The 26,402-nt window shown below is 40.9% G+C and overlaps 1 protein-coding gene across 1 annotated transcript in view; it reads left to right on the top strand.

Annotated features, from left to right (window-relative positions):
- SPEF2 (sperm flagellar 2) overlaps positions 1-26,402 on the top strand; it is a 134,313-nt gene that overhangs the window by 60,857 nt on the left and 47,054 nt on the right. The window contains exons 16-25 of the mRNA XM_005872599.2: positions 2,574-2,830; positions 4,976-5,084; positions 6,107-6,264; positions 9,365-9,541; positions 13,725-13,799; positions 16,802-16,950; positions 18,638-18,765; positions 18,849-18,987; positions 19,385-19,522; positions 25,622-25,773. Of these exons, the coding sequence (XP_005872661.1) occupies positions 2,574-2,830; positions 4,976-5,084; positions 6,107-6,264; positions 9,365-9,541; positions 13,725-13,799; positions 16,802-16,950; positions 18,638-18,765; positions 18,849-18,987; positions 19,385-19,522; positions 25,622-25,773 (1,482 nt within the window). The remainder of the gene's footprint in view (positions 1-2,573; positions 2,831-4,975; positions 5,085-6,106; positions 6,265-9,364; positions 9,542-13,724; positions 13,800-16,801; positions 16,951-18,637; positions 18,766-18,848; positions 18,988-19,384; positions 19,523-25,621; positions 25,774-26,402) is intronic.

Raw genomic sequence — 26,402 nt, 5'->3', positions numbered from 1 at the left:
ATGGCCCAGGAGCAGGGACAATGAAGACCACAGCTTTGCGTATGTGCCAACAAAACTGTGGGGGCCATTTACCCGATGTGCTATTCCATACATAACCCTATACTGTATACTTTATGAATTAATAAAACATTTACAATTTTAATTATAAACCTGTTTTTTCTCTCAAAATTACTTCTTGCGTGAATTTTGGGACACACTATATAAAGCAGATCTTAGCTTTGGCTTCAGCGGCGTTCGCGTGTCTGCACATTACCCTCTTCACTGCCCTCTCACCACCATCCCCACTGCTCCTGAGGCGCCTTCAGAGGAATTCTGTCACTTTGACATTCTTTCATCTGGTCCAAACCCACCCGTTTTCCATGAGGAAAGTAAGGCACGTGGCAGTTCCATGAGGCAGTTCGGTCACGTGTCTGGTTAGTAGGGTGGCCAGAGCCAACGCCCAGGTCTTCTCACCCTATGTCACCTGATGTCATCACACGACAGCTGAACAAGTGTGACCCTGACCACCTCCTCCCTCTGAAGTAGCTCCTGAGACTGTGGGTGGAGGAGGGATCCCACAGAGCTGGCAAGGGGCTCAAGAAACATCTCCATTGTGGGCCAACAAGCCGATTCTATGTGGTGCTTTACCAAACTCTGGACAAGTTATAAAAGCAAAAATGAGGTATTTTCCTGCTTTTTATAGTCCTAACAGAAAAAGAAACAAGATCATAACTTTTAATCCAAACACCAAAATCTCAATTGTGCACGATTTAGAGGTTTAGAAGAACAAAGTTAAAGTTTATACCCTTTTCACACTGTTTTCCAATTTAAAGAACTAAAATAATTCTTAGATCACCCATTCTCTATAGAGGATACTACACTGAGGGTCTGTACCCAACTTATAATTTAATTGAGATAAATGAGACTCACTTGAATTTTTCTAAGTAGAAATATGATAATTACCAGTTGTGTGGTGAGGTGAATGAAAGATGAGTTCAGATCAGGTGGTCATGACTCCATGCTGGCTTGGGTGGGGTAGGAAGAACTTCCCAGGTTGGCATTGTGAGCATCCCATTATGTACTAGGGTCTTAAAATGTATCATTTCAGTTCATTCTCACAACCACCCTGTGAGGTATGCTATCCCACTATGTATAGATGAGGAAATAGTTTCAGTGGAGAAACTGCCTGGGAACACAATCTAGAAAGTGCAAACTAATTCATACTCACACAACAGTGAGGAGATCACTTTGTTTGAAGTAAATAGTACAAAATTGTGAGAGAGAAGATAGGTAAGGAGGTTGTGTCCAGGTAGTTTTAAATACCATGTCATTGCCTCTAGAATAGATTTGGAGGGCAGCAGGTACCCACAGAAGGATTTTAAGCAAGTGAATGATTAGTTAACCCAAATTTACTATCTAATCTAATAATAGACAAAAATGGTAATTGACCATACCTCCGCTATGCTTCCCATTGGCTAATCAGCAGGATATGCAAATTAACCCAACCAAGATGTCGCCCGGCAGCCACGCAGCTGAAGCGAGCAGGAGGCTTGCTTGCTCCAGTGATGGAGGAAGCCAAGCTTCCTCCCTGCTGCGGCCGGGCTCTGAGCTCCACTCTAAGCAACAAAGTTGCAATTATAGAAGCTAAACAAACCCCAGATACCTGCTTTCAGCAGGCCCTGGCCTCAGAGCTGGAGTGGCAACAAAGTTTCAATTATAGAAGGTAAATAAATCCCAGAATAAAAAAGAAAAAAAAAGGAGAGGCTGGGAGCTTCCATCGCTGGCTTGGCCAGCCTGAAAACAGCCCTCAGCCCCTCATCCAGGCTGGCCAGAAACCGCAGTGGGGACCCCCACCCTGAAGGGGGTGTGACCAGCTGCACACAGCCATCAGCCCCTCACCCAGGCTGGCCAGGCACCCAAGCGGGACCCCCACCCTGATCCGAGACACCCTTCAGGGCAAACCAGCCGGCCCCCACCCGTGCATCAGGCCTCTATCCTATATAGTAAAAGGGTAATATGCAAACTGACCCCAACAGCAGAAAGACTGGGAATGACTGGTCACTATGACACACACTGACCACCAGGGGGCAGACGCTCAATGCAGGAGCTGCCCTCTGGTGGTCAGTGAGCTCCCACATGGAGGAGCTCTGCTCAGCCACATGCCAGGCTGATGGCTGCCAGTACAGCAGTGGTGGTGGGAGCCTCTCCTGCCTCCTCAACAGCACTAAGGATGTCCGACTGCAGCTTAGGTCTGCTCCCCGCTGGCAAGTGGACATCCCCCGAGGGCTGCCGGGCTGCCAGAGGGATGTCTGATTGTCAGCTTAGGCCCAATCCCCTGAGGAGCAGGGCTAAGCCAGCAGGTGGTCATCCCCTGAGGGGTCCCAGACTGCGAGAGGGCACAGGCTGGGCTGAGGGACCCCCCACCCCGAGTGCACAAATTTTTGTGCACCGGGCCTCTAGTAGATAAATAATATTCATACAGGAGGAGATTGTTATGATGTTGAAAGAAAGATAAAGGAAAGATTCATTGTATTATTATTTCTAACGTACTTATGCCTACTGACATGTTCATAGTTTGTCCATTTTTAATTTAGTCAGATACCTGTGGATCAAGGCTGGGTCCTCGATGGATTTCCAATGACACTGAACCAAGCAGAGCTTCTGGAGCAAGCTCTCACAGGTTGCACCAGAAATCTCATGGAACTGGAAGAAAAGAAAGCACGAATGTTCACACTGGCTGTTGATCCTATAACTGCCAAAGATGTGCCTTTTTCCCCAGGTGTATTTGATTTTGTCATATTATTAGACATTTCAGATAATTCCTCACTGGATCGCATGAATGACATCATGGGTAAGTTGGGCACCTTTCTTTCTCCTCTTCTTCCTCCTCCTCCTCCTCCTTTAATGACCTTATTTACAATTTAAATTTCTTTAGGATACTGGGTATCCTAAAATTTAGCTATTTTCTGGCACTACCTAGTGGAGTTAGTGCAGACTCATTCCCACAAAATTTCACCCGATTACTGATGTCAATCTCAAGTAGTGGATCCCCAGGTTAATAATACTTCTATCTAAGTTGACTACAGATATGGGGGCTTCCATGACTCCTCCTTGGGTTTGATAAATTGCTATAATGGATCATAGGACTCAGGGAAACACTTTACTTATGATTACTGGTTCATTATAATGGATGTTATAAAGGATATAGATGAATGGCCAGATAAAGGGGTGCATAGATCAAGGTCTGGAAGTGTCCCTGTGCATCTTGGAGTGCACCCTCCTCCCAGAATGTGGATGCATTCATCAACCCAGAAGCTCTTGGGGTCTCTTCCTCAGAGTTTTTTTTTTCTAAGATGTCTACTGATATTAGTATATTAGTATAAGCCAAAACACAGAAATTAAAGTTATTAGATGTGGGAGAGAAGTTGAAGTGTTCAAACATGCAACTCTGGTTTGCTAAAAAATAAAGCAAAGCCAGGATAATGCTGCTAATTTGGTGGAAAAGGATGTTTAGGGAATGACTGATGTCAAAGAAGTTCATCAGTGACATGGGAGTACTGGACAGATCATCAGAGTATAAATCGTTAAGATTGCAGAGATGGAGCCATTCAAGGTGACCTACCATGGCCACAACAAAATCCTAGTTGTGGCCATGGTAGTGAGCGCTGGAGGTAGAGAGGAGTAGGGTTGGGGAGAGAGCAATGCTCATCCATGTGCTGAAGGCCTTGACATACACAAGAAAGTGACCCTGAGATGGTGCATGGCAGCATCTCCTGAGAAAAGCTCCCACAATTTCCTTCCATCACCCATTACTGATGTCAGTCATCTTTGAGTTTTATCAATAACCAGAGCATTATTCTGTATTCTAAATCCAGTTCCTCTTTTTCTGCCGTGAATGTAGATAGAAAAAAATTGATTGCTATATCCTGTGAGGGTCATTCATTTTCTTGAACACCGTTAATTCACTCTCCAATGTTCTTTTGTATTGCCTGAGTAATTCTATTTTTTTTTAAATCTAGTACAAGGCTTTCCCCCCCCCCTCTTCATGATTTTCTATTTATTCTAAATTTATGAGTGTTCTGTGCTTTATACTATTAATTCTGAATAGGGATCAATCAGAGCTGTTGAGATTGTTTTTGTTACTGTTTTTGGTCTCTTGTGGTCTATTCCTTTATATTTATTCTACCCTAGGGAAAGATCATAGAGTCTATAAAGAAAGATAAATTACTTTATTAGTAATATAATACTGACAAATAACTTGTATGCATATTTGAGTTTATGTCTACCCTGTTATTTCATTCTTAATTTTTACATCCTGGTGGTGGTTTTCTAATCATTTGCTAGTCTGTTATTCACGATGACCCATCATTTTTCATTGTCATCTCTTCATAGTTAATCCTGAGACCCTCTCCATTGAAACCACAACTCCTCTTTATTGTTGTATTTTATGTTTTCTCCAATTTCCAAGGGAAATTTAAATTCTGATCCCAAAACTACACTCTTTCAACATCTTACTAAGCATTTTAAGTCATTTTGGACCAAAGGTGGGGCCATATCTATTTGACTTTCTTGCATCAGTACATTTTGTTATGTCCACGCTGACAGGAGCCAGGCCAAGAGACATTGTGAGAGTTTAAGAAATGTTATTGCATTCTCTCACAGCGGGCTGAGACCAGTGTCGGTGTCAGCCCCAAGAAGGGGGTTAGATCCTCTTATTTAGGGTAAAACTATGCAATAGAGGGTCAGGATGTGGGTGCATGAGTTGTTCAAGGGAGTCAAGGGAGGAGAAGGCACAGGTCCAACAGGCAGAGGGTGTACTTCTTATCTTGCCCCTGCTGGCCCCAAGCTATGGGAAAGGCTTTTAACAACATCTATTTCAGAAAACATGTCCAAGCAGGAGAGAGTAAGGGCAGGTCACCCTAATACATTTTAACAGCGCGTCAGCAACTTTGACTCGTTTTGCAAATTATCTAATTAGGTAATTTTCATGTCACAGCTAAAGCATTTTCAACGGGGACTTCTCAGGAAGATGTCGATCAGTATGTAGCTGCTAGAACACCAGATACGGGTGGTGACCAGAATTTAAGAGACCAAATACAGCATCGGTTAGTATAAAACTCAGTGTCCTTCCTTCTTGTCCTTCTTGAACAGACTGACAACAAGTCCCTTTGGGATCATCAGATCCAGGGAAAAGATGCATCTCCTAGCATTCAGTCTTTTACAGGTAGAGCAAAACTAAGTAGCTTTGATGTTGCGTGCTAGCTTGCTGACATAGTCAGAGCACCAGTCACCATAACCTGGGAGGGAAGAATTAAATCAGGTAGCACCTCCCTCTGTGGTTACAGGAACTTACAAGTTCATTATATGGAATCCTAATCCAGCCCCTACTCAGCAAATGCTGATGAAAACCGTAAAATCTCAGAGCTGGGCAGCAGACTACAGAGTGTAGTTCTAAAACTACTTTTGGTTTGCTAAAATGAAGTTAAGCTTTTTTTTAAAAAAAGAAACTATTCTTTTGGTTGCATGCAATTTGTTCATTGGAAAAGAAAATTTAAACAATTTTATGAAACCTTGAGGAGTCTAAAAATACATAGTGAGCCAGGGACAAGTAATTTGAGTGACATTAATTAAGCCTACTGCCTCTCAGGGAACACAGGAAAGTTTCAAGAATCATTCCAAGAATATATTTGAGTAAAGCAGGTAAGTCGGAACCAGCTCCACTTACTCAACGATCTCTTCAATTTCTATCTCATAAGAAAAGAGTAGATGACGTAGGCGGCTCAGGCTGCAGCTGCCCTCAAAAGTGTACTCAGCTCTTCCCCTGTGAGTGCAGACCATGTATCCTTAGAGAACTGAACTGCCACTAAAAGGTTCCTAAAATGATTCTATTTTAAACCTCCTTTTGCTCTTTCATACACCTCAAAAATATGGCTTTTTGGTATTAAATAATTTCTTCTTTAAAGTGACTATTCTTCCATTACCTGCAGAGTTCTTAAAGTTGGTCTTTCAGATTTAACTAGATTGGCAATGTGTGTTTTTTCATTATGAATGTGAGATAAATCATGCATAATGTTACTTGAATATGTCAATCAGTATGTGATGTTTATATAATATTTTGATATTGTAGAATTATAGGTTTCTTGGACAACTGGCCTTTATTGGAGCAATGGTTTAAAGAACCGGAAAATATTCTGATAAAAATCAATGCTGAAGTAGATACAGAGTCTTTATGCCAAAAAGTGAAAGAAGTGGTTATGAATGAAATGGTTAAAAAAGAGAATAGAGGTAACTATATTTTTTTATAATTTTGAGCTTATATAATCAAAATGTATGGTTTTAATGAATTTAGGAGGGAATGAGAGTGTGATCACAAAGTCCTATTTTGTATTTGGATTATGTCATCTACAAATGTCTTACACCTCTGATTTTAGTTTTCTGCCACAGATGTTTCTAAATAAAATATTTTTTCCTCTTTGTTTTAATTTAATTAAAATAGGTCATCTAGCTGAAAGCATTGTTTTCATATGAAAAACAATAATAGCAGAGTTAAAATTAAGGCTGCTATAGAAAAGGGTAAAGATATCACTCTGTCAACCTGAGCCTTATAAGGAAACAGTGCGTGAATCCTCCTTTTGGGAGGGGAACACTAGGCAGTTTATTTTCCTCAATCTCCCCTTGTTGGTGTGAATTTACTGATTAGCAACTGTTGACTTATATGCCTGCTTCTGGGATACATATTACCCAAGTCAAACCATCCTGACCTCCTTTGTCTTTCATCTAACCAATAATAATTGTTCCATGGTACTATTGGAACTTATTGAAAGGGATGAGGAGTCATCCACTGTCAATGCCAGATTTCAAGTGGAATCCTACCCTTGAGAAATGATTTGCAAAATGGTTCCCTTTTATCAGTTACCCCTAATTAAACTGGCAACTGCAGTTTCTTGGATTAATTAAAAAATTGTCCAAGTTAGTATCACAAGGATTCTAAAACTGCCAGCCGCCCCCCGCCATTAGACTTGCGACCGACATACCATCATGTGTCAGTTGCCTGACACTGAAGTAGCACCCGGGTATCAGGCACAACCACCTTGGGGGCTAGGACCTCCCACTAAGAAAGACAAGCTCCTGGAACACCCACGTAAAGCTTTCAGACAAAATAAAAACCAGATCCTTCGATTATTTAAGCGGCTTAGCATGTTATTGGAAGGTCAGGTATTAGGCCGAGAGGAGGAACATACCTCACACAGCCACCTCAGAGTCTGGGCTGGGAGGCAAAACCAGACTGATTCTAAGCTGTAGCCTCGAACATCTGCAGGTTAGAAGCAATTTGTTTCTCTCAGCTATCCGTCTCACTTTAACATTTTTCTAAAGATTTTACGTTCTAATCGCCGATTTCATTAGAAGACTGTACTGCCACTTGTCTAAGATCTACAGTCCAATCAGTTATTTTAACAAATATTTTATCATTAGCATACTAAACATTTACTTAGTACTCTGTTAAAAAATAAAAGGGTGTGGTGCTTTTATATATATTCTGATGCCCACAAAAATGTGACCATAATATATAGTTAAATAGGAAAAGGCAGGTTATATAGTAAGTAATCTCATTTTTGTTTTAAAAGTGTGTCTATGTTTTAAACATGCACGGAAAAGAGTCCGGCAGCCTCTACGGCACTTGATGGTCAGGAAAGGAGAAAGGCAAGGAACCTGAGCGGGCCATTTCCCTTCCTACTTATTTGTCTAAATTGTTTGATTTTTTTTAAAAAAATAGTAATTATATTACTTTATAATCAGAGAAAAAGTTAATTTCTACTTTGAAAACAGATCTCCTAGAATGAAACCTCCTTGTTTGCTGAACTGCAGAGAATAATCTAAGGGCCAAGGGAGGATGTCCAAAGAGAAACAGCCATACGAGAGTGTAGGGACTCATTGCCGGGGGTGCAGGCCGTAAAGTTGTGGCCATTTCCAGCATGGAGGGCTTGAAGGTCCGGGAGGGCAAGGACAGTGTGCTAGAAGGGGTGAACTTGAATCACGAAAGCCAAAGGGCCTCAACAATAACAGGAGCCTGGGAAAACACAAGCCAGCCACGCTCTGCCACTCAAGGCTCTGGCCTGATTGTCCCCTCTGCCCGGCCACTCTTCCCTCCCTTACCCACAGGCCTGGCTCCCTGACTCTATTCAAGTCTTTGCTCAAACCCCACCTTCTCAATGGGCCTGCCCTGCTCAGCACTCTATTTAAAACTTCATTGGCTGCCCCACAGCACTTTGAATCCCCGGTACTCTGTTCTATTTATCTCCTTAGCACTTATCACCTTCCAACCTCTCATACAAATTAACTTATTCACTGGCACTGCTCAGTGGTTGAGGGCCAACCTATGAACCAGGAGGTCATGGTTCGATTCCCAGTCAGGGCACATGCCTGGGTTGTGGGCTCAGTCCCCAGTGTGGGGCATGCAGGAGGCAGCCAATCAGTGATTCTCATCATTGATGTTTCTCTCCCTCTCTCCCTTCCTCTCTGAAATCATTAAAAATATATTTTTTAAAAAATTAACTTATTCATCACATTGATGGTTTGCCTCTCACCACTAGAATGCAAGCTTCACGGGGCAGTGATGTTTCTCTCTCGTTTTATTGTTGTATCTTCAGCAACCAGCTCTGTGCCTGGTGTTGTTTGTAGTGTAGTTAGTAGTGTAGTACTAGCAGTAATAGTAGTAGCGGCAGCAGCAGTAGGAATAGTAGCAGGTGGTGGGTAGTGGTAGTCTTACCTTATTGTTACAGCCCTTCCTTTCTTTCAAGGCACAATTCAGGTTTAGTGAATGGTTGTTACATGAATGAATGAACTGCTAAAACTCAATGGCGTACTATGTGCTATTCTAAGCGCTTTACATCTATTCACTCATAGACATTGGTGCTGACATCTCCTTCCCCTTCCTTTTCCACCCCACCCCCACCTCCTCCATCACATTGCTCTTCACCTTCTCTTTACACTTTTTTAAAATCTTGTTTTTCCATTGGAAAATTTGAAATAATCCTTTTTTCCTATTCCACCACATTAGCTATGTTTAGATTGTTGCTTTTACATTTGGCACCCCCTCAACAAGCCACACACACACACACACACACACACACACACACACACTCCCCATTCCATTCCCATCCCAGCCTCACCACCCTCATCATCAGAGGGAAATGGCATTTCTTACCAAGCAGCGAGGCTGAAAATCTTAAGAACCGGATAGTTTAAGGGAGAGCCCGAAAACATAAATGTAGCCTTAAATCAGTACGGACAGTTGATATCCATTTAGGTGGTTAATAGTAGGTCAAGTGAAATAGTAGGTGTTTGAGATTCCTAATCAAAGTTCATTCTTCTCGTCCTTTTGAAGTTAAAAGGAAACTAGAAGAAAAGGAAGCTGCGAAAAGGGAAGAAGCTCTCCTGGCTGAGTCTCCACCTTTGCCGCCGCCGCCCCCGCCGCCTCCCCCGCCTCCTGAACCAGAAAAGGAGAAGGAGACGCACCCTCCGCATGAGCGCCCGAAAACTGGCAAAGGAAAAGCACCACCAGGTGATTGACGGGACCATCTGCCATCCTGCCCGCCAGTCTCGTTTTCACTTAGAAGAGAATGGCAAATGGTAGTCCCGGTCCACTAGTCTAGAGTCAGGCTTTGAGCAACGGTAATCATATGGATACAAGCCATACGCTCAGATGGAAGTGGAAGAGCCTTAGTAGCTAAGAGCCTGGTTGTCACAAAGCCCAGGCACTTCACTGCGTCGGGGGCGGGGACCATGAAGTCCTCACACCCAGATCTACTGATTAGGATAAGTCCACAGATGGGAAGAGAAAAGGCACAGAGTATAATCAGGAATTTAGAGCAGATCAGGAGGACAGACGCCTGTGTGCTGAACTGTAGTTTGACGTATGGTGAGAACATCTTATGACCATGAGAATTAGCATACGCAGGTATCCACAGAATAAGGGAACAAATCAACAGTACTCATTAGAGACTAGGATTTGTATGTAACTTAATCTTCAGTGCAGTGTGATTATAAAAGGATAGAAGTATATGATGTAATATATAATATATGTGGATAAAGAGTTTGTGTAGAAAATATTTCGTAGCTTACGTTTTTTCTAGATTCTTAACCACTGAGGACTGTTAAGTTACGTGTTAGACAATGAAAATAATGACAAATGTAAAGTGCTCAATTGTTGAAATGCATGATGTTGGTAGAATATCATCATAAATTTGGGCTGTATACATGAACAAATGTGGCCGGAGTTTCTGGTTTCAGCTTTATGAGTGGCAGGTGGTACAGTTACCCAAGTCTATCTGAGTATATCTAAAAAGATTTTAAATTATTTTAAAATATATTTTTATTGACTTCAGAGAGGAAGGGAAAGGAAGAAAGAGATAGAAACATCAATGATGAGAGAGACTCATCAATCGGCTGCCTCCTGCATGCCCCCTACTGGGGACTGAGCCCACAACCTGGCATGTGCCCTGACTGGGAATAGAACCATGACCTCCTGTTCATAGATCAACGCTCAGCCATTAAGCCACGCCTGCTGAGCTCCCTGGGTATATTCTTGATAGTGTATCATGATTGTATTTCCAACCCCATCATCTTCATGCTTCATGGAAATTTGAAATGGGCCTGAATATTTTTAAATTAAATTTATTCATATTAAATAAATTCAAAGACTTGGCAACATGCTATGGTCTATTAAAGACCATTATATTCCAACAAAATGGGGCTTAACTAAAGGCAAAATATACAAACTCTAAAAGAAATTTTTTTATCATATGAACAATAAAACATAAATCTGTGCCCTACCTGGTTTGACTCAGTGGATAGAGCATCGGTCTGGAAACCAAAGAGTCCCAGGTTCAGTTCTGCTCAAGGGCATGTACCTTGGTTGCAGGCTCCTCCCTGGCCCAGGCCCTGGTCAGATGCATGCAGGAGGGAACCAATGGATGTGTTTCTCTCACATCGATATTTCTCTCTGTCTTTCCCTCTCTCTTCTACTCTCCCTAAAAGTCAATGAAAAAATATCCTCAGGTGAGGATTAACAATAACCAAAACAAAAGAAATGCACAAAGCTGTGAGTTAAATATACGCCCTTCCCCACTATCTCACTGGGAATTAAAAAAAAAAAACCCAAAAACAATTCAGAGATTGGAGGAAAAATGGAAATCTTTAAAATGTCTGGTAGAACTGGGAAGATAGTCTCCACAGCAGCTCAAGTGAGACAGGCCTTCAACCTGTGGCTCAGCTCTCCCTCCCCCCGCCCTCAGCCTGCTCACAGGTGGGAGGGTCCATGTACCCGAGCCAGGCCCTCAAACCAATCTCTGGTGTTTCTGGTCATGACACAGTTCAGTCTGAGTTTCTGAAGTTTCCTTCTGAATTTAAAATTGTTCTTGAATACTGTGCACTGGAGATACAATAAAGCTATTGTTGCTTCAAAGAGTGTGTATCTGCTGTCTCTTTTTTCCACCAAGGACAGGGCTGGTGCCTGATCTTTAAACATGTACAGAAGGGTTCATCTCCAGAGGCCTGGTTACTGCCTTCCAACTGTAATCTCTGTTGCAAGGAGATCGCGGTGCTTTGGGGCATTGGTGGGGCAATAGAACAGGCCTTGCTGCCCTTAATGCTCAGGGAAGCTTGGATAAGCAATTTTAGGAGGAAAATTTCCAGCAGGTTTTTTTTTTTAAATATAAAAATTTATAATTTTTTCAAAAGAGAATATTTCAGAACTAAAAGTCTGAGGCCTCTGAACATGCCCAACTCAAACACCCAATTAGAATCACCTTTAGGTGTTGAGATGCAAAGAAGAAGAATTACTAAAAAAAAAAACAAAATCAGGGTGGAAATGGGGTCAAGAGTGAGGCATAGGCATAGAATAGTGGGTACTAAGTGATTTTTGTCCAAGTATGCATTGAATATGGTTCTGCATTTTATATATCTGCTGCAAATGCACTTGGGATTAAGCTTGAAAACTTGTAGTTATGGTCTAGTAAAGAGTTTAGTATCAAATCTACTACCAAATGTCAGAATTCCATTTAAAACTAAAATTCTCAATGTGATGAAATCACCCATGCTGCGCATTAAGAATATTTGTTGAGATTTCAGAATATATTTTAAAACAGATAAAAAAACAAAAAATGTGGACAGAGTGCATGCTGTCCCAGCAGAAATTAGACTTGCCCACAATACTTTATAAGTTGTGTTTAGGTACCTCTCTTTTTAACCTTCTTTTCTCTGTTGCTTGAGCTTAAGTTTAGAGCGAGTTAAACAGTTGATTACCCAGACTAATGTTATTTAAGGAACTAGAAGCATACGTACACTTTTATCATCATCATCATCATTATTTTATTAAGCTTATTTCTTTAAAAAGAAATGAATTCAAATGTTTGAATTTCTTATTTATTTATTTATTTATGAGTTTGGAGGTCAGCTATTTAGACGTATCAAGTCCTTTTATAGAAGTTAACAAAGATTCAAGGTACTCCTTCTCTATGTCTTACACTGGTCTTATTTCTATGGACTCCTGGTTGTTGGATCTGAGATGTTTCAATGTAAGTGGTATGTGCTATGCATTTACATATTCTTATAACTATCACTTCTAAATACAGTGGGGCCTTGACTTACGAGTTTAATTCGTTCCGTGACGGAGCTCGTAACTCAAATTACTCGTATGTCAAATCAAAAAGTGAACGAGTGAGACACGTGATGCTGGGCTGATGTTGTGGCGTTCACTGTGATGTTCGCTGCGCCAACTAGCGGTGGGGTATCTGAAGCTGGCTCGTAACCCGAATTTTAGCTCGCAACTCAAAGCAAAAAATCGGCCGAGAGATGGCTCCTATCTCGAAAAACTCGTTAGTCGGGACCCTCGTAAGTCAAGGCCCCACTGTACAAAGAATAGGTTCAGATGGGGTCTCTCTCCATCAGAGGCATTTAAATTGCCCTATATATTCACCTTTCTACTGAAGAGAAATACTGTAGCACCAGGATAAAGGGGAAAAATGATGAAATTTATTGACTGAATAATGCAGGATGTAGTGAATTTTTTTCAAGGAACTGATTTATTATTTGGGACATCTTATTGATGTCCAGATCATCAGTTTCCCATTTTCTCTCTTCCAATATATTTTGGACTAGATTTCAGGTAATCCATGATAAATATATCCAATCTACCCTTTGCATTGCAAATTATAGTCAACGCAAAATGGAACTGCAGAAGTCACAAGGTAATCAAGTCTGTGGTCGAGGGAAGTTCAGGGATGAGCCATATCAAAACATGTGGTTATTTAACTCTTCTTCAAGGTGTTTTGGCATCATTCTATTACTGACTCAGTTCTCGTGTTGTATAAGGATTCTTCAGTTGAAATAAATCCAAACACAGCCATACGCTTCAAATGGATCTGTGACTAACTTTTAAAACTCTACAGATCTGTTGCAGTGAAGAATTTACAACCAAATCCACTACAAAATGTTGGTGTTAAACTAGGACTAAACTTTTGTGTGACAGAATAGAATAGTTCTAATAAGGCTGTCATTCAAGAAGTTCTGAACCACAGGCTGTCTTCTGATGAATTTTAACTTATGGTAAAGGCCTGAGCCATGTTATGGGGTTCACAAATGTAACTGTTTATCTGTGAGAAGTAACATTTGATTGCTTACAAATCCTATAGCTCAGACTATTAAAGAAAACCATAAATGATATGTATGTGTTGAATTTTGTTTAGAACCCCCGCATGGTAAGCAAGACTCGCCTCCAGAAGGAAAGGGGAAGAAAGGTGATACTGCACTCAAAAGAAAAGGTATATCTGATTAAATATAATTCTGCACTTTCTAACTGTCTCAGTGAAAAGCTGGACTATTGGTATACACTGAATACTCTTCTCAGGCATTTGTAAGCCATACACCCCTGCCGGAGAATATAACCTCATTGTTTCCACAGCCTGGCTCCTAGCAAAGGTCCTGCTGAGAAAATGGATGCTTGTAAGGAATAATTTCAAGAACATCTAATATACATAATATCCATTCATCACAGATATTATAGGTGTTATCCTTGGGCTAAGCTATGCCATCAGAAAGCTACATACTGAACCTATTTCTTGGGTCCCATGGAATTGCTTTCACTGATAATCACTTTGGTATAAAATCCTCAATGACCTTCATGACATAACATAGCAGTGGAGGTGAAACTTTCATTATACCAATAATAATCTGGTATTATATCTTCTGAAGGGATAGCATGCCCACTACATCATTCCATGGCCCCTATAGGAAATCCTCGGTGAGAAATTTCATTTAGAATCAAGGGACAGGAAAATCTTTCTTCCTCTAAGTGGTGAGATAATTAGCTAAAGTATAGCATTTCCTCTTTTTTATTTTTCTGTCTAAAAGTTTAGAACAGATTAGCGACTCAGATTTAGTATCTATGCAGGGACCTAAGTCTCAGTATCTGCCTTCTAATTCCTCCCCTGGTTTTGACCTTTTACTTTAAGTTGTATTTTTCCTGACCCTAATTTCATTTATGCTTTTTTTCTATTTTATCTTAACTATTTCTGTGAAATAAGGGGTATATATTTTAAAGTAATTGACAGTTGGTAAAAGGAAATCCCCGCTTCTAAAAGCATGTTAGTTAGATTTATGTTGAAGCTGCTGCAATGGCCAGCTAATTAGAGCTTGAAAGGTAGTTATGGATACAGATAATTGGCATTTTCCAGGGTGCATTCGAATGGGTTGTTATGAAGTGTCTACCTCTGTTTAACTTTCATTACAAATTGCCAATGTAGTTGCCTCCCAAGAGTGTGCAAAGTTCACAAAAAATGAAGTGCTAAAAAACAATCTTTATTTTCGGCATTTAAAGATACATAACTATAAATTTCAAAGAGAATATCACCCTTCTCTGATCATATGCCCTGATGGGCTTAAGTAACTAGAGCCACTTGGTGAATTAACACTGACATAAAAATTTTAGCTGAAATGTTAAAGGCTATTACTTATGCTCACCTCTCACCTGCTTATACTAATAGGAGAATAATTGTCACATTTACGTGATTCATCCCTTGCTTTCTTAGTGTGATCGACAAAATCAAATGAAGGATTATTACAAAATCATCAAAAGTAGGAGTTAATTATACCTATGCATATTAGGTACTAAACCATCAAGTTAGACATAATAGTGCACATGCTCTACGATCATAAAAGTATAGACTCTAAACAAACAATGAGCAGATACAAGTTGAACCAGTAAAATATATACACTGGAGTGATGTAGTTAGTTCAATTTAAGTAACTCCAGGGACTTACAAAAAAAATTTGCTCTTATTTTATGGAAATTCTATTGTGTTTAATAATATTTGAAATAGATGAAGAAGAAAACGAAACTCATTCCATCTCATATTGATAATTACAAGGTTATTCTTAGGAATCTTCCTTAGAGAAATTTATCTTAAAGTGGCCATAGCATTCTCACTTTTATTACACCGGAGAGTCAAGTCAAAGGATAAAAAATTATCAACAGAAAAAAAATAGATGAACATTTTGGTTATTGACTGAATACAGATTTTCTTAATTTTTTCTAAATTAAAAAAAAAATCTAGATACAACATTAGACCTGTGGATAATGGATACTCTTTTTAAATATATAAGGAGAACTCACTTAAACTACCCACAAAATACAATTGCCAATTTCCCCTCTACATATAATCCATATATTTGAACTAGCATTAAAGTAGAAGGTATATTTACTTCCTAAAGAGCATTTTTATTCAAAAAACATTACATACATATATTTTTCAGAAAGAATGTTTTCCCAATTCTACAGGCATCTATAAACTGCATCTAGAATATGGATAACTGATCTGAAGATAAGTAGACTTTAAACAGAATGACTTCCTCCACTCTGACAACCTCGATCCTTTAAGGAAGTAATGTTCTTCCTGAATCAAAGGTGCCTTGGTCAGTCACAGTCTCTTAGATCATTAGGGTGCACTTAACAGGTCTTGTTCCCATCTTGATGCTGAACTGAAAATTAGGTCTCTTCCTCCTCCTTTTCTTCCTCTTCTTTCTCCTCCTCTTTCTCCTTCCTCTCTCTTTCCCTTCTCTCCCCTCATCTGTCCTCCCCTCTCCTCCTCTTCTGTCTCTTTAATGCCTTAATTCAGCCAGGCTATGGCATGGCAATTACCTTTATCCATACTCCCTGACTCCAGCAAGGAATATAGTTTTCCACGCAGAAACCCAATGTCTCATGCAGGGAATGTGGGACTATTCAGGAGGTACCATACGCCTTCTTCTCTTCCCCTGCATCCCTCACCAGCTCTGGATAACTCCTACAATAACCTCCTCTTCCCCCACACCCCTCCCACTCCTTCCCTGGGCTTCAAGGAACACCAAGAACCACTTCTGTTATAGCTGCCCTCTTTCTCATTCAGGGTGAAGAGTTTCACGTACCAGTTTTTGCAATAGTAAATGAAATACACTTTTCTCTAGACTCTAAACTTCGTAAGAACTATATGTTCCTTGTGGAAGAAAGGACAGAGATAAAAATAAAATATCAAGTTGCTTGTCATAGCCAAACGAACAAGAGAGGTTGTATTGCTTTAAAAAAAAAACTAGTATTGGTATTATTGGCTAATGTCTGGGCTGTAGAAAATGAGGTTTATTATTTTTGATTAGTTGATGCTACCCAGAGTTGCTTAAAATGTAATTAACGAATTGCCTGAAGTCCATGGCATTCATATATTTATTCGGCCCGCCGGAATCTGGTCCCATTCACCTACTTGTAGTGGAATGATTTATATGCATGTTTAAGGTTCTGCTAAAGGAAAACTGTCAGGAGGAAAAGCATCAGGAAGGAGATCACCTGCTGAATCCACAGTTCAGTCACCTACCCCAATAGTGCCACCACCACCAAAGCCAGGATCGGAAGAATGGGTCTACGTGAATGAACCAATTCCTGAGGTATGGCAGTTTAGATTCAAGCTAGTGGAACATATTCTTTTTATTGTTTACAGTAAGTGTCACACCATTACATACATGTTGATGAATATATTCATCAAAAAACTGAGATGATTTTTTAAGACTATTCATTGAACCACATCTCATCCTTTCTCCACTCCCTCGTTACTGAGTCATGCTTTGAACTGCTGTTGAGTGCACTGTTGTTGAACTGCTGTTGAGTGCAGAAATCAGGGGAGCCAGTGGGTCCTGTGAGGACCCATTTTCTCCCCAGGGACAAGCAAAGATGCAGTTTCCTGGAAAAATGACTTCCCCAGAGCACATACCCAGCAAATTATAGCTCCTTTCCCATGTTCCCATACCCATCATAATGCTTCCAAATGAAGTTTAACCTCTGATTGTCAGAAATAGAAGAAATGTTTGGAAGCTAACTAAACTAATAAAAGAACAGGTAGTTGTCTGGCCTGAGGACTTTACTAGTAAATGGGTGCACGAATTCAGGTGAGGAGATGCCCGAGGTGAGCCCTGGAAGTTTCATTCAGTCCTTTGTTCTCTGACAACTGCAAAGCCCAGTTGCCACCTGGATACATCTGATTGCCCTAATAGAGAAACCATCTTTGGAAAATCACAGATTGGCCTTTCCTTTAGCTGACCATCTGTGCCAGGCATTTGAGACTCAGTCATGAATTACAGTGATTGTGGTGTTGCTGTTTTTATTGAGGTTTCCTAGGGAAATGGCTTACCTACCCAATTACAACATAAACTCTTTAATTAATTAATTCGTATCGAGGGGGAAATTACCACAGAAAACATGTGAAGATGAGAACATGAAGTTATATAATTATGGATGTGTATAACTGATACCACTAAGCCAAACTATGCTACTTTTTAAAATAAACTGCAGGAAGGCAAATTTCTGCTCAACACAAGGTAGAATTTTCTAGTAACATGAGTTGTGTGACACTGTAGGGGGCTGCCTTAGAATGTCGTGCTTAATGCATCAGTGAGGTCCACATAGAGACTGAATAATCTATTTCTAGTATTTGGCATTTCTGAATTGAAGAGAAAATTAAGTCAAATGAACCTATGTGTGATTCCCTAAGTAAATAAGTGCACAGCCAATGAGAGAATAAGTAGTACAGTAAATTTATACTGAAGATCATCAGTTTTATTTCATTTTGATTATTTCTTGGTTTTTAATTATTTATTTGCATTATTAAAGATAACATAAAAGAAACTTCCAGCTTTCAAGGTGCACAGAACAAGATAAAATCTCTTTGATGAATTCAGAGAAATAACTCATCATCACTCTGACATGAACACTAGGTGTTCTCTATACAAGGCAATTTTCCAACTTAGGTAAAATGTGACATCTGTGACAATGCAATTCATTCATTCATTCATGCATTCAATAAATGTTTCTTTGGGCACCTACTGTCCCCCAGGGATGTGGAAATTATAGGAAAAACTGTACAGTCTCAAGTAAGACAACCATTGTTCCTGGCTTTATGAGACAGGTAGTCCCAAGAATTAGCTGGGTGAGGGGAAGGAAAAAGGAGCAAGAAGTTTCACAGAGACTTTTTAAATATTAGCAGTTGCATCTTGGCTTCTTGCTTAGTATTGCTCTTTTGACTCAATTATTCAGAATTTCACTTTGAAATGATGATTTGTATGCTTTTCCATTTAACAGGACATGCCTTCATTTTTAGCACTTTACTGGGAACTAATAGAACGTTCCTATGCAAACTCCATCAAATTCGTCCTGAGGAACCTGCGAGAAGACCAGCACGTTGTGCTTGCTTTCTTGTATGAGATTCGGTAAGGAAAGCTGCCAAAGTTCAAATGTTGTAGTTTGCAGGCATGACACATAAGTACCAGCTCATTCTTTTAATGCCTGACAGAACAAGTTTCCAGCATTTTCTAAGGCGTCCAGATCAGAAGCAAGATTTTGTATCTCAATGGCAGGCTGATTTCAACTCTCTTCCTGAGGACTTATGGGATGATGAGGAAACAAAGGCGGAATTACACGAAAGAGTGAATGTAAGCTGCTGGGCCACACGCTCTCTTGTACTGCAGACCCCTAGCCCATACCCTTCTTGCTTCCCTGAGGGGTGAGGATGAAGAGGGAAATGGCCTGAACACTTAGTGTCAAGAGCGGTTGTGGGAAGGCCCCCCGAGAAGGAGCAAGTTCAGTACAGAAGTGATTGAGGGAGCCATGGAGATATTTGGGGGATTAGTGCCTCAGTCAAGGGGAAAAACCAAGGCAAAAACATGGGCATATGATTTGGTGTTTTTCAGACAGAATAGAAGTAACATAAATATTTGTTGAATGACGTGTATTAAGTCAACATTCTCTTTAGGGTCATTTTTAAGACAGGAAAAGGATTTGAGTTTTATTACACTGAGGTAATAAACAGCGATATTTCTTTCTACCCAGGATTTACGAGACCGCCTGTGGGACATCTGCGATGCCCGGAAGGAGGAGGCCGAGCAGGAGCGGCTGGACATCATTAGCAACAGCTGGTTGCAGGACTCGACTGCCATACTGATTAACAATTTCTTCTCACTGATGCAGGTAAGAGCGCCGGTCAGGATGACCTCGACTCCGCCTGCCACAGCCATGTTCCTCATGTAAACAAGTCCTTCGGGAATGCAAAGGTCTGTTCGGGGCTCATTTTACTCAATGCGCTCTGCCCGCCCTGAGCTCCAAGCCCAGGAAGTCAGCAGAAAGAAATCATGTTGGCTCCAGCCAAACAAGCACCAGAATTGGGAGCATCTCAAGCAACTACCCACCAGCTCTGCTTCCAGACCACCTAGAGCTGCGGAGGGGCCAGCGGAGATGGTGTCTCTGATGGTTGCTCCCTCGTTAGCCTCTCACATCGGACACCCAAAGTGGCCAGCCGAAGCCCAGGAGAGCAGATCAGAAGTATGGGCCAGATCAGCCTCAACAAGCATTTGATGCCAGAAAAAAAAGGTTATGCTTGGATTGGAAGAGCAGACCATTCATGAAAACAACCTGATTAACGCAAAGTGGCCAGCCGAAGCCCAGGAGAGCAGATCAGAAGTATGGGCCAGATCAGCCTCAACAAGCATTTGATGCCAGAAAAAAAAGGTTATGCTTGGATTGGAAGAGCAGACCATTCATGAAAACAACCTGATTAACGTATTTGCAGCCTGTTAAATAGCAAGCTGCACTGAACAAGAAGACAGACATTGATTCCCCCCTCCCCCCCCCCAGACTACTATCAACAATAGGGGAGAGAGCATAGACCACGTGTGGCTACCCAGCTCTGCCAAGGATAAGGGCATACAGTTTCTAAGACCTGGGGTGGGGTGAGGGGAACAAGTTAGGCCACCTGTGTTTTCTGATCAGCCTCGCCTAAAGGGGGAGTACACTATGTCCTATGCTCAAGACAGGAGGAATTTGTGCCACTTGGACCAAGTCATCCTCTCAAAGGAACCGAGACCTAGAGGGCTGTCTTTCTTGATGCTTACATTTCCCAGGTCCTAGAAAAAGACAGCTTGGGTTCTAAAACCGACAAGGTTATCAAAAGATAGCTCAAAGGGACAGAGAAAGGATTTACACTGACAAGTTTTCTAAAGTAAGTATACCGCCTGGCCAGCATGGCTCAGTGGTTGAGTATCAACCTATGAACCCAGAGGTCACAGTTCGATTCATGATCAGGGCACATGCCAGGGTTGCGGGCTCGATCCCCAGTGGGGGACATGCAGGAAGCAGCCGATTGATGATTCTCTCTCATCATTGATGTTTCTCTCTCTCTCTCCCCCTCTCCCTTCCTCTCAGAAATCAATTAAAATATATTTAATAAGTAAATAAAGTAAATACCTAAGAACAAGGGAGGTTAAGAGCCTAGGGTTAGGAAGAAGCCTGCCTGACATTTAATCTCTCTAAGGGGAATAAGAAGACTATTGTGGTCAAGCTGTGTCTACATGAGTGTTCTTTCCTAAGTGAATAGCAGTCAGGGCAGAGAATGGAAAAGGGGCCATTTCTAGTCTTCTGCTGATTTACTTACATGAGGACCCACTGCAAAAATGAGAATATTTAGCTGGTAATCGCCGGAGCTAAGATACAGTAGGTGTTCAATGAATGCTTTTTAAACAAATGTCTGTGAATGCCAGAACAAAACCCTGGTGCATGGCAGGTTGGACCACCGTTGGCCTGAAAAATCAGCAGAAACCTGTGAGGTTGGACCACAGTTGTCCTGGAACAACCTCACCAATGACTAACTCTGGGATCCTGCTGGGACCTCCAAGGCATGGATTGTGCAAGAGATTAAAGTGATACAACCAAGCAGCTAAAGCCATTCTGGGTAGCATTCCAGGACATGAGTTTGGGCAAGCAGAGACTGAATGTTGGAACAGGTGTGCCAAACGCTTATAGCAGAAATAACTGAAATTCACTAGTGCAGGTAAAGGGAATAGAGAATTTTTGTGAATCATTCTCAATAGTCTGGGCAATACTTGGAAATGGTATAACTCTCTCAGCAATACCTAGGTTTAAGGCTCTCTCTCTCTCTCTCTCTCTCTTTCTGAGAATCCGAGTCTACAGCTAAAAGCAACTATGGGGAAAAGAGGATAGCCTATAGCAGTGATGGCGAACCTATGACACGCGTGTCAGAGGTGACACGCAAACTCATTTATTTGGTTGATTTTTCTTTGTTAAATGGCATTTAAATATATAAAATAAATATCAAAAATATGTCTTTGTTTTACTATGGTTGCAAATATCAAAAAATTTCTATTTGTGACATGGCACCAGAGTTAAGTTAGGGTTTTTCAAAATGCTGACACGCCGAGCTCAAAAGGTTCGCCATCACTGGCCTATAGGATACATTTTCTACCAAATAAATTTTATAGAATGCTATCCTAGATCATTTCTAAGATTCCTGTCACTAAGATTTTAGGACAAGAGAAATAATAAGAAAGCGTTAGCAGACCATTCATGAAAACAACCTGATTAACGTATTTGCAGCCTGTTAAATAGCAAGCTGCACTGAACAAGAAGACAGACATTGATTCCCCCCTCCCCCCCCCCAGACTACTATCAACAATAGGGGAGAGAGCATAGACCACGTGTGGCTACCCAGCTCTGCCAAGGATAAGGGCATACAGTTTCTAAGACCTGGGGTGGGGTGAGGGGAACAAGTTAGGCCACCTGTGTTTTCTGATCAGCCTCGCCTAAAGGGGGAGTACACTATGTCCTATGCTCAAGACAGGAGGAATTTGTGCCACTTGGACCAAGTCATCCTCTCAAAGGAACCGAGACCTAGAGGGCTGTCTTTCTTGATGCTTACATTTCCCAGGTCCTAGAAAAAGACAGCTTGGGTTCTAAAACCGACAAGGTTATCAAAAGATAGCTCAAAGGGACAGAGAAAGGATTTACACTGACAAGTTTTCTAAAGTAAGTATACCGCCTGGCCAGCATGGCTCAGTGGTTGAGTATCAACCTATGAACCCAGAGGTCACAGTTCGATTCATGATCAGGGCACATGCCAGGGTTGCGGGCTCGATCCCCAGTGGGGGACATGCAGGAAGCAGCCGATTGATGATTCTCTCTCATCATTGATGTTTCTCTCTCTCTCTCCCCCTCTCCCTTCCTCTCAGAAATCAATTAAAATATATTTAATAAGTAAATAAAGTAAATACCTAAGAACAAGGGAGGTTAAGAGCCTAGGGTTAGGAAGAAGCCTGCCTGACATTTAATCTCTCTAAGGGGAATAAGAAGACTATTGTGGTCAAGCTGTGTCTACATGAGTGTTCTTTCCTAAGTGAATAGCAGTCAGGGCAGAGAATGGAAAAGGGGCCATTTCTAGTCTTCTGCTGATTTACTTACATGAGGACCCACTGCAAAAATGAGAATATTTAGCTGGTAATCGCCGGAGCTAAGATACAGTAGGTGTTCAATGAATGCTTTTTAAACAAATGTCTGTGAATGCCAGAACAAAACCCTGGTGCATGGCAGGTTGGACCACCGTTGGCCTGAAAAATCAGCAGAAACCTGTGAGGTTGGACCACAGTTGTCCTGGAACAACCTCACCAATGACTAACTCTGGGATCCTGCTGGGACCTCCAAGGCATGGATTGTGCAAGAGATTAAAGTGATACAACCAAGCAGCTAAAGCCATTCTGGGTAGCATTCCAGGACATGAGTTTGGGCAAGCAGAGACTGAATGTTGGAACAGGTGTGCCAAACGCTTATAGCAGAAATAACTGAAATTCACTAGTGCAGGTAAAGGGAATAGAGAATTTTTGTGAATCATTCTCAATAGTCTGGGCAATACTTGGAAATGGTATAACTCTCTCAGCAATACCTAGGTTTAAGGCTCTCTCTCTCTCTCTCTCTCTCTTTCTGAGAATCCGAGTCTACAGCTAAAAGCAACTATGGGGAAAAGAGGATAGCCTATAGCAGTGATGGCGAACCTATGACACGCGTGTCAGAGGTGACACGCAAACTCATTTATTTGGTTGATTTTTCTTTGTTAAATGGCATTTAAATATATAAAATAAATATCAAAAATATGTCTTTGTTTTACTATGGTTGCAAATATCAAAAAATTTCTATTTGTGACATGGCACCAGAGTTAAGTTAGGGTTTTTCAAAATGCTGACACGCCGAGCTCAAAAGGTTCGCCATCACTGGCCTATAGGATACATTTTCTACCAAATAAATTTTATAGAATGCTATCCTAGATCATTTCTAAGATTCCTGTCACTAAGATTTTAGGACAAGAGAAATAATAAGAAAGCGTTATTTACTAGTTATCATGAAGGTGGGGGGAGTCTTGTTTAATTCTGCTTATATGAGAATCCTGGATATAGAATGGCATCTTACTTATGGTTAGCTATAGCTGTATCAAATTCTGCCCTCTTATATAAAATAACAAAACAATGTTAGCCGAGAGCATTGATACCAGCACTGTGCCAAATACCAATGGTGTAAAATAGGATCCACTAAACTTAGTCATAATGGAAGAGTTCAGTTCTCTAAGCTAAAGAGGGAATAATTTCCTGGTCTCTCAATTTATTTACCAAATAATGTAATGCTATAGTTTAATGATTTTTATAACCTCACAACACATTTCTTCACTTCCCCAACATTATTTGCCAATACCCATTTTGTACATGGGTTGACCTTTGCATGCTGCTCACTGCCAGGGGTTTTGTGCAGGTTCACATGAGTATATTTCTTCTTGTTTCATTGTTTTAGCTAGAAAAGTTTGATACTCAGAAGCAATTTGGCTTAGCTTTGGGGGATCAAAACAAACTTATTGAAACTGTTCATGTCTTTTGTTATAGACTACAATGCAGAGCAGACATGTATTTGTTCCAAACTGAATACGAATTGTACAAGACAGTCTCTTGGAAGTTGTTGTCTTATGAAATAACTGACAACATTAATTGCTTGGTAACTATGGGGATCCCTTCAGGAACACCCTCGGGTCAGGTGCAGCTAAGGGCTTTGAACACTAGGCCAGCTCCATTCCTTTTAGGGTAGAGGCCTTCTGTAACGGACTGGCTATATGGAGCACATCTACATGAGAGCTTCCGTCGTTAAATCCTCAGGTACCTGTTTAAGTAGCCCCACTAACTAAAGCAAAGTCCGGGAGGCCGTGTTTACACAACCAAAGAGAAGCACGGATGCGCCGACAAGACTGACACCTGATGGCAGCAAAGGTGGGAACACTCACGTGTGTCTTGCTGCAAAGGGAAATGACCTGGCTGGCAGGGGGCCACTGGTGAATAACTGATGCTCGCCTCGTCACCCGCTCCTCCGTGCTTCTCCATTCCCCTCAAGGCACCTACTGGCGAAGCCAGCAGAGGGTTTGGCTGGGAGCATGGAGGGGTGATCTTACCCTACGTATTGAGCAAGGATGGACCTGTGGCAAGAGAACTGCCCATCATCACTTTACTTTCCTGATCATCCTCTTTCCACAACTAGAGGACCAAGCCTCGTCTTATTTTGTATTTCAGTTGTTTGTATTTGTATTTTACATTTATATTTATAATCGTTTTAGTATCTCTCAAATCAACTAACATGTGACCGATGACAGAAGACGCTCAAAATGTTTATTAATGTATTGATTGCTTGAATACAGGACACAGAAAGAATTCTTAATATCAAAATAATGAATAATATACACTACACTACATCAGACATCATGCAATCTTTTGTCACAATATTAAGAGGCATAGGAATGTTCTTTTTTCAGTGGACTAATCTATAATAATAAAAGCGTAATATGCTAATTAGAGCGGACATCCTTCCGGATGACCTTCTGAATGAAGCTGGGGCTGTGAGAGAAGCTCAGGTCCCGGGTGCCAGCCAGCAGCTGGAGGGAAACCCGGGTCCCGGGTGCCAGAGGGAAGCCGGTGCCGGCAGCCAGGGGAAAGAAGGCCTACTCTTGCACAAATTTCGTGCATCGGGCCTCTAGTACTCTGTAAGTACAGAAAATGCAAAGTCACCAGTTTTCTTCAACTTTTATGAAATTTTACACATACACGTGTAGCCAATTCTCTTTCTTAATTTCCAGAAAATTGATTTCAACCTAAATGCTTTAAAATAGTGCTCACAGAGCTTATATAGAAAGTATGCACAGATCAGCTTGGGTTTTTTTGTGTGGGGGTGGTATTGACATTATATTTGCTATTAAAGGCAGAACTGAACCGTTTTCAAGATACAAGGAGACTCCTTCAAGATTATTACAAGGGAATGGAAGGCAAAATCCCAATAGAAGACAATAAGAAATTTACTCGCATCCCATTGATCCAACTGGATAATAGAGAGAGTTTGGAAAGCCAATTTAGGTAAGACAGATTATTATGTCACACTGTAATTTGCCTGAACATAACACTTTAAGACCTTAAATCAAATACTCTCCTGTATCTGCAAATCCAAAATCCAAAAAAGCTCTAAAAACTGAACATTTTTTTCTAACTTCAACTTAGGACTATTGATATGCATTATTTATCTGACTAATGGTGAATATTTACTCATTTTTGCTGCAGAGGTATCGTGTGTTTTGTTATGGAATGTTTCCACAGACTCTGCTACGAATAATAGAAATGATATAGTGTGTATGAACTCTGAATGCTGAAACCAAAGGGATTCTAGTAAGGGATTGTGAGCCTCTGCTGCTTCATCGAAATCTCGGGCTGTTCTGTGTGTATGTGTGTATGTATCATATTATGTACATGAAAATGGAAGGGGTTATGAGTCTTCTTTTACAGGTAAGAAAATTGAGAAATAGTAAAGACCCAGTCATCTGTGATTATGATGTTAATAAAAGACATTAATGGTCTAACATCGGATTCCTGCCAGTAAGAAAACTAAGTTGGTGGTAAGGGTGGAACAAAAATTATATTTTCAGCCAAACACTCCTGTGAAATACAAAAGTTTTATAAAAAAAAAATATATTATAGACCCAATAGGTGGG

The sequence above is a fragment of the Myotis brandtii genome, unplaced genomic scaffold, assembly GCF_000412655.1.
Source record: "Myotis brandtii unplaced genomic scaffold, ASM41265v1 scaffold384, whole genome shotgun sequence".
In the NCBI taxonomy this organism is placed as follows: Eukaryota; Metazoa; Chordata; class Mammalia; order Chiroptera; family Vespertilionidae; genus Myotis; species Myotis brandtii.
The sequence above is the reverse complement of the archived record's forward strand: the minus strand, read 5'-3'. Positions and strand labels throughout refer to the sequence as shown.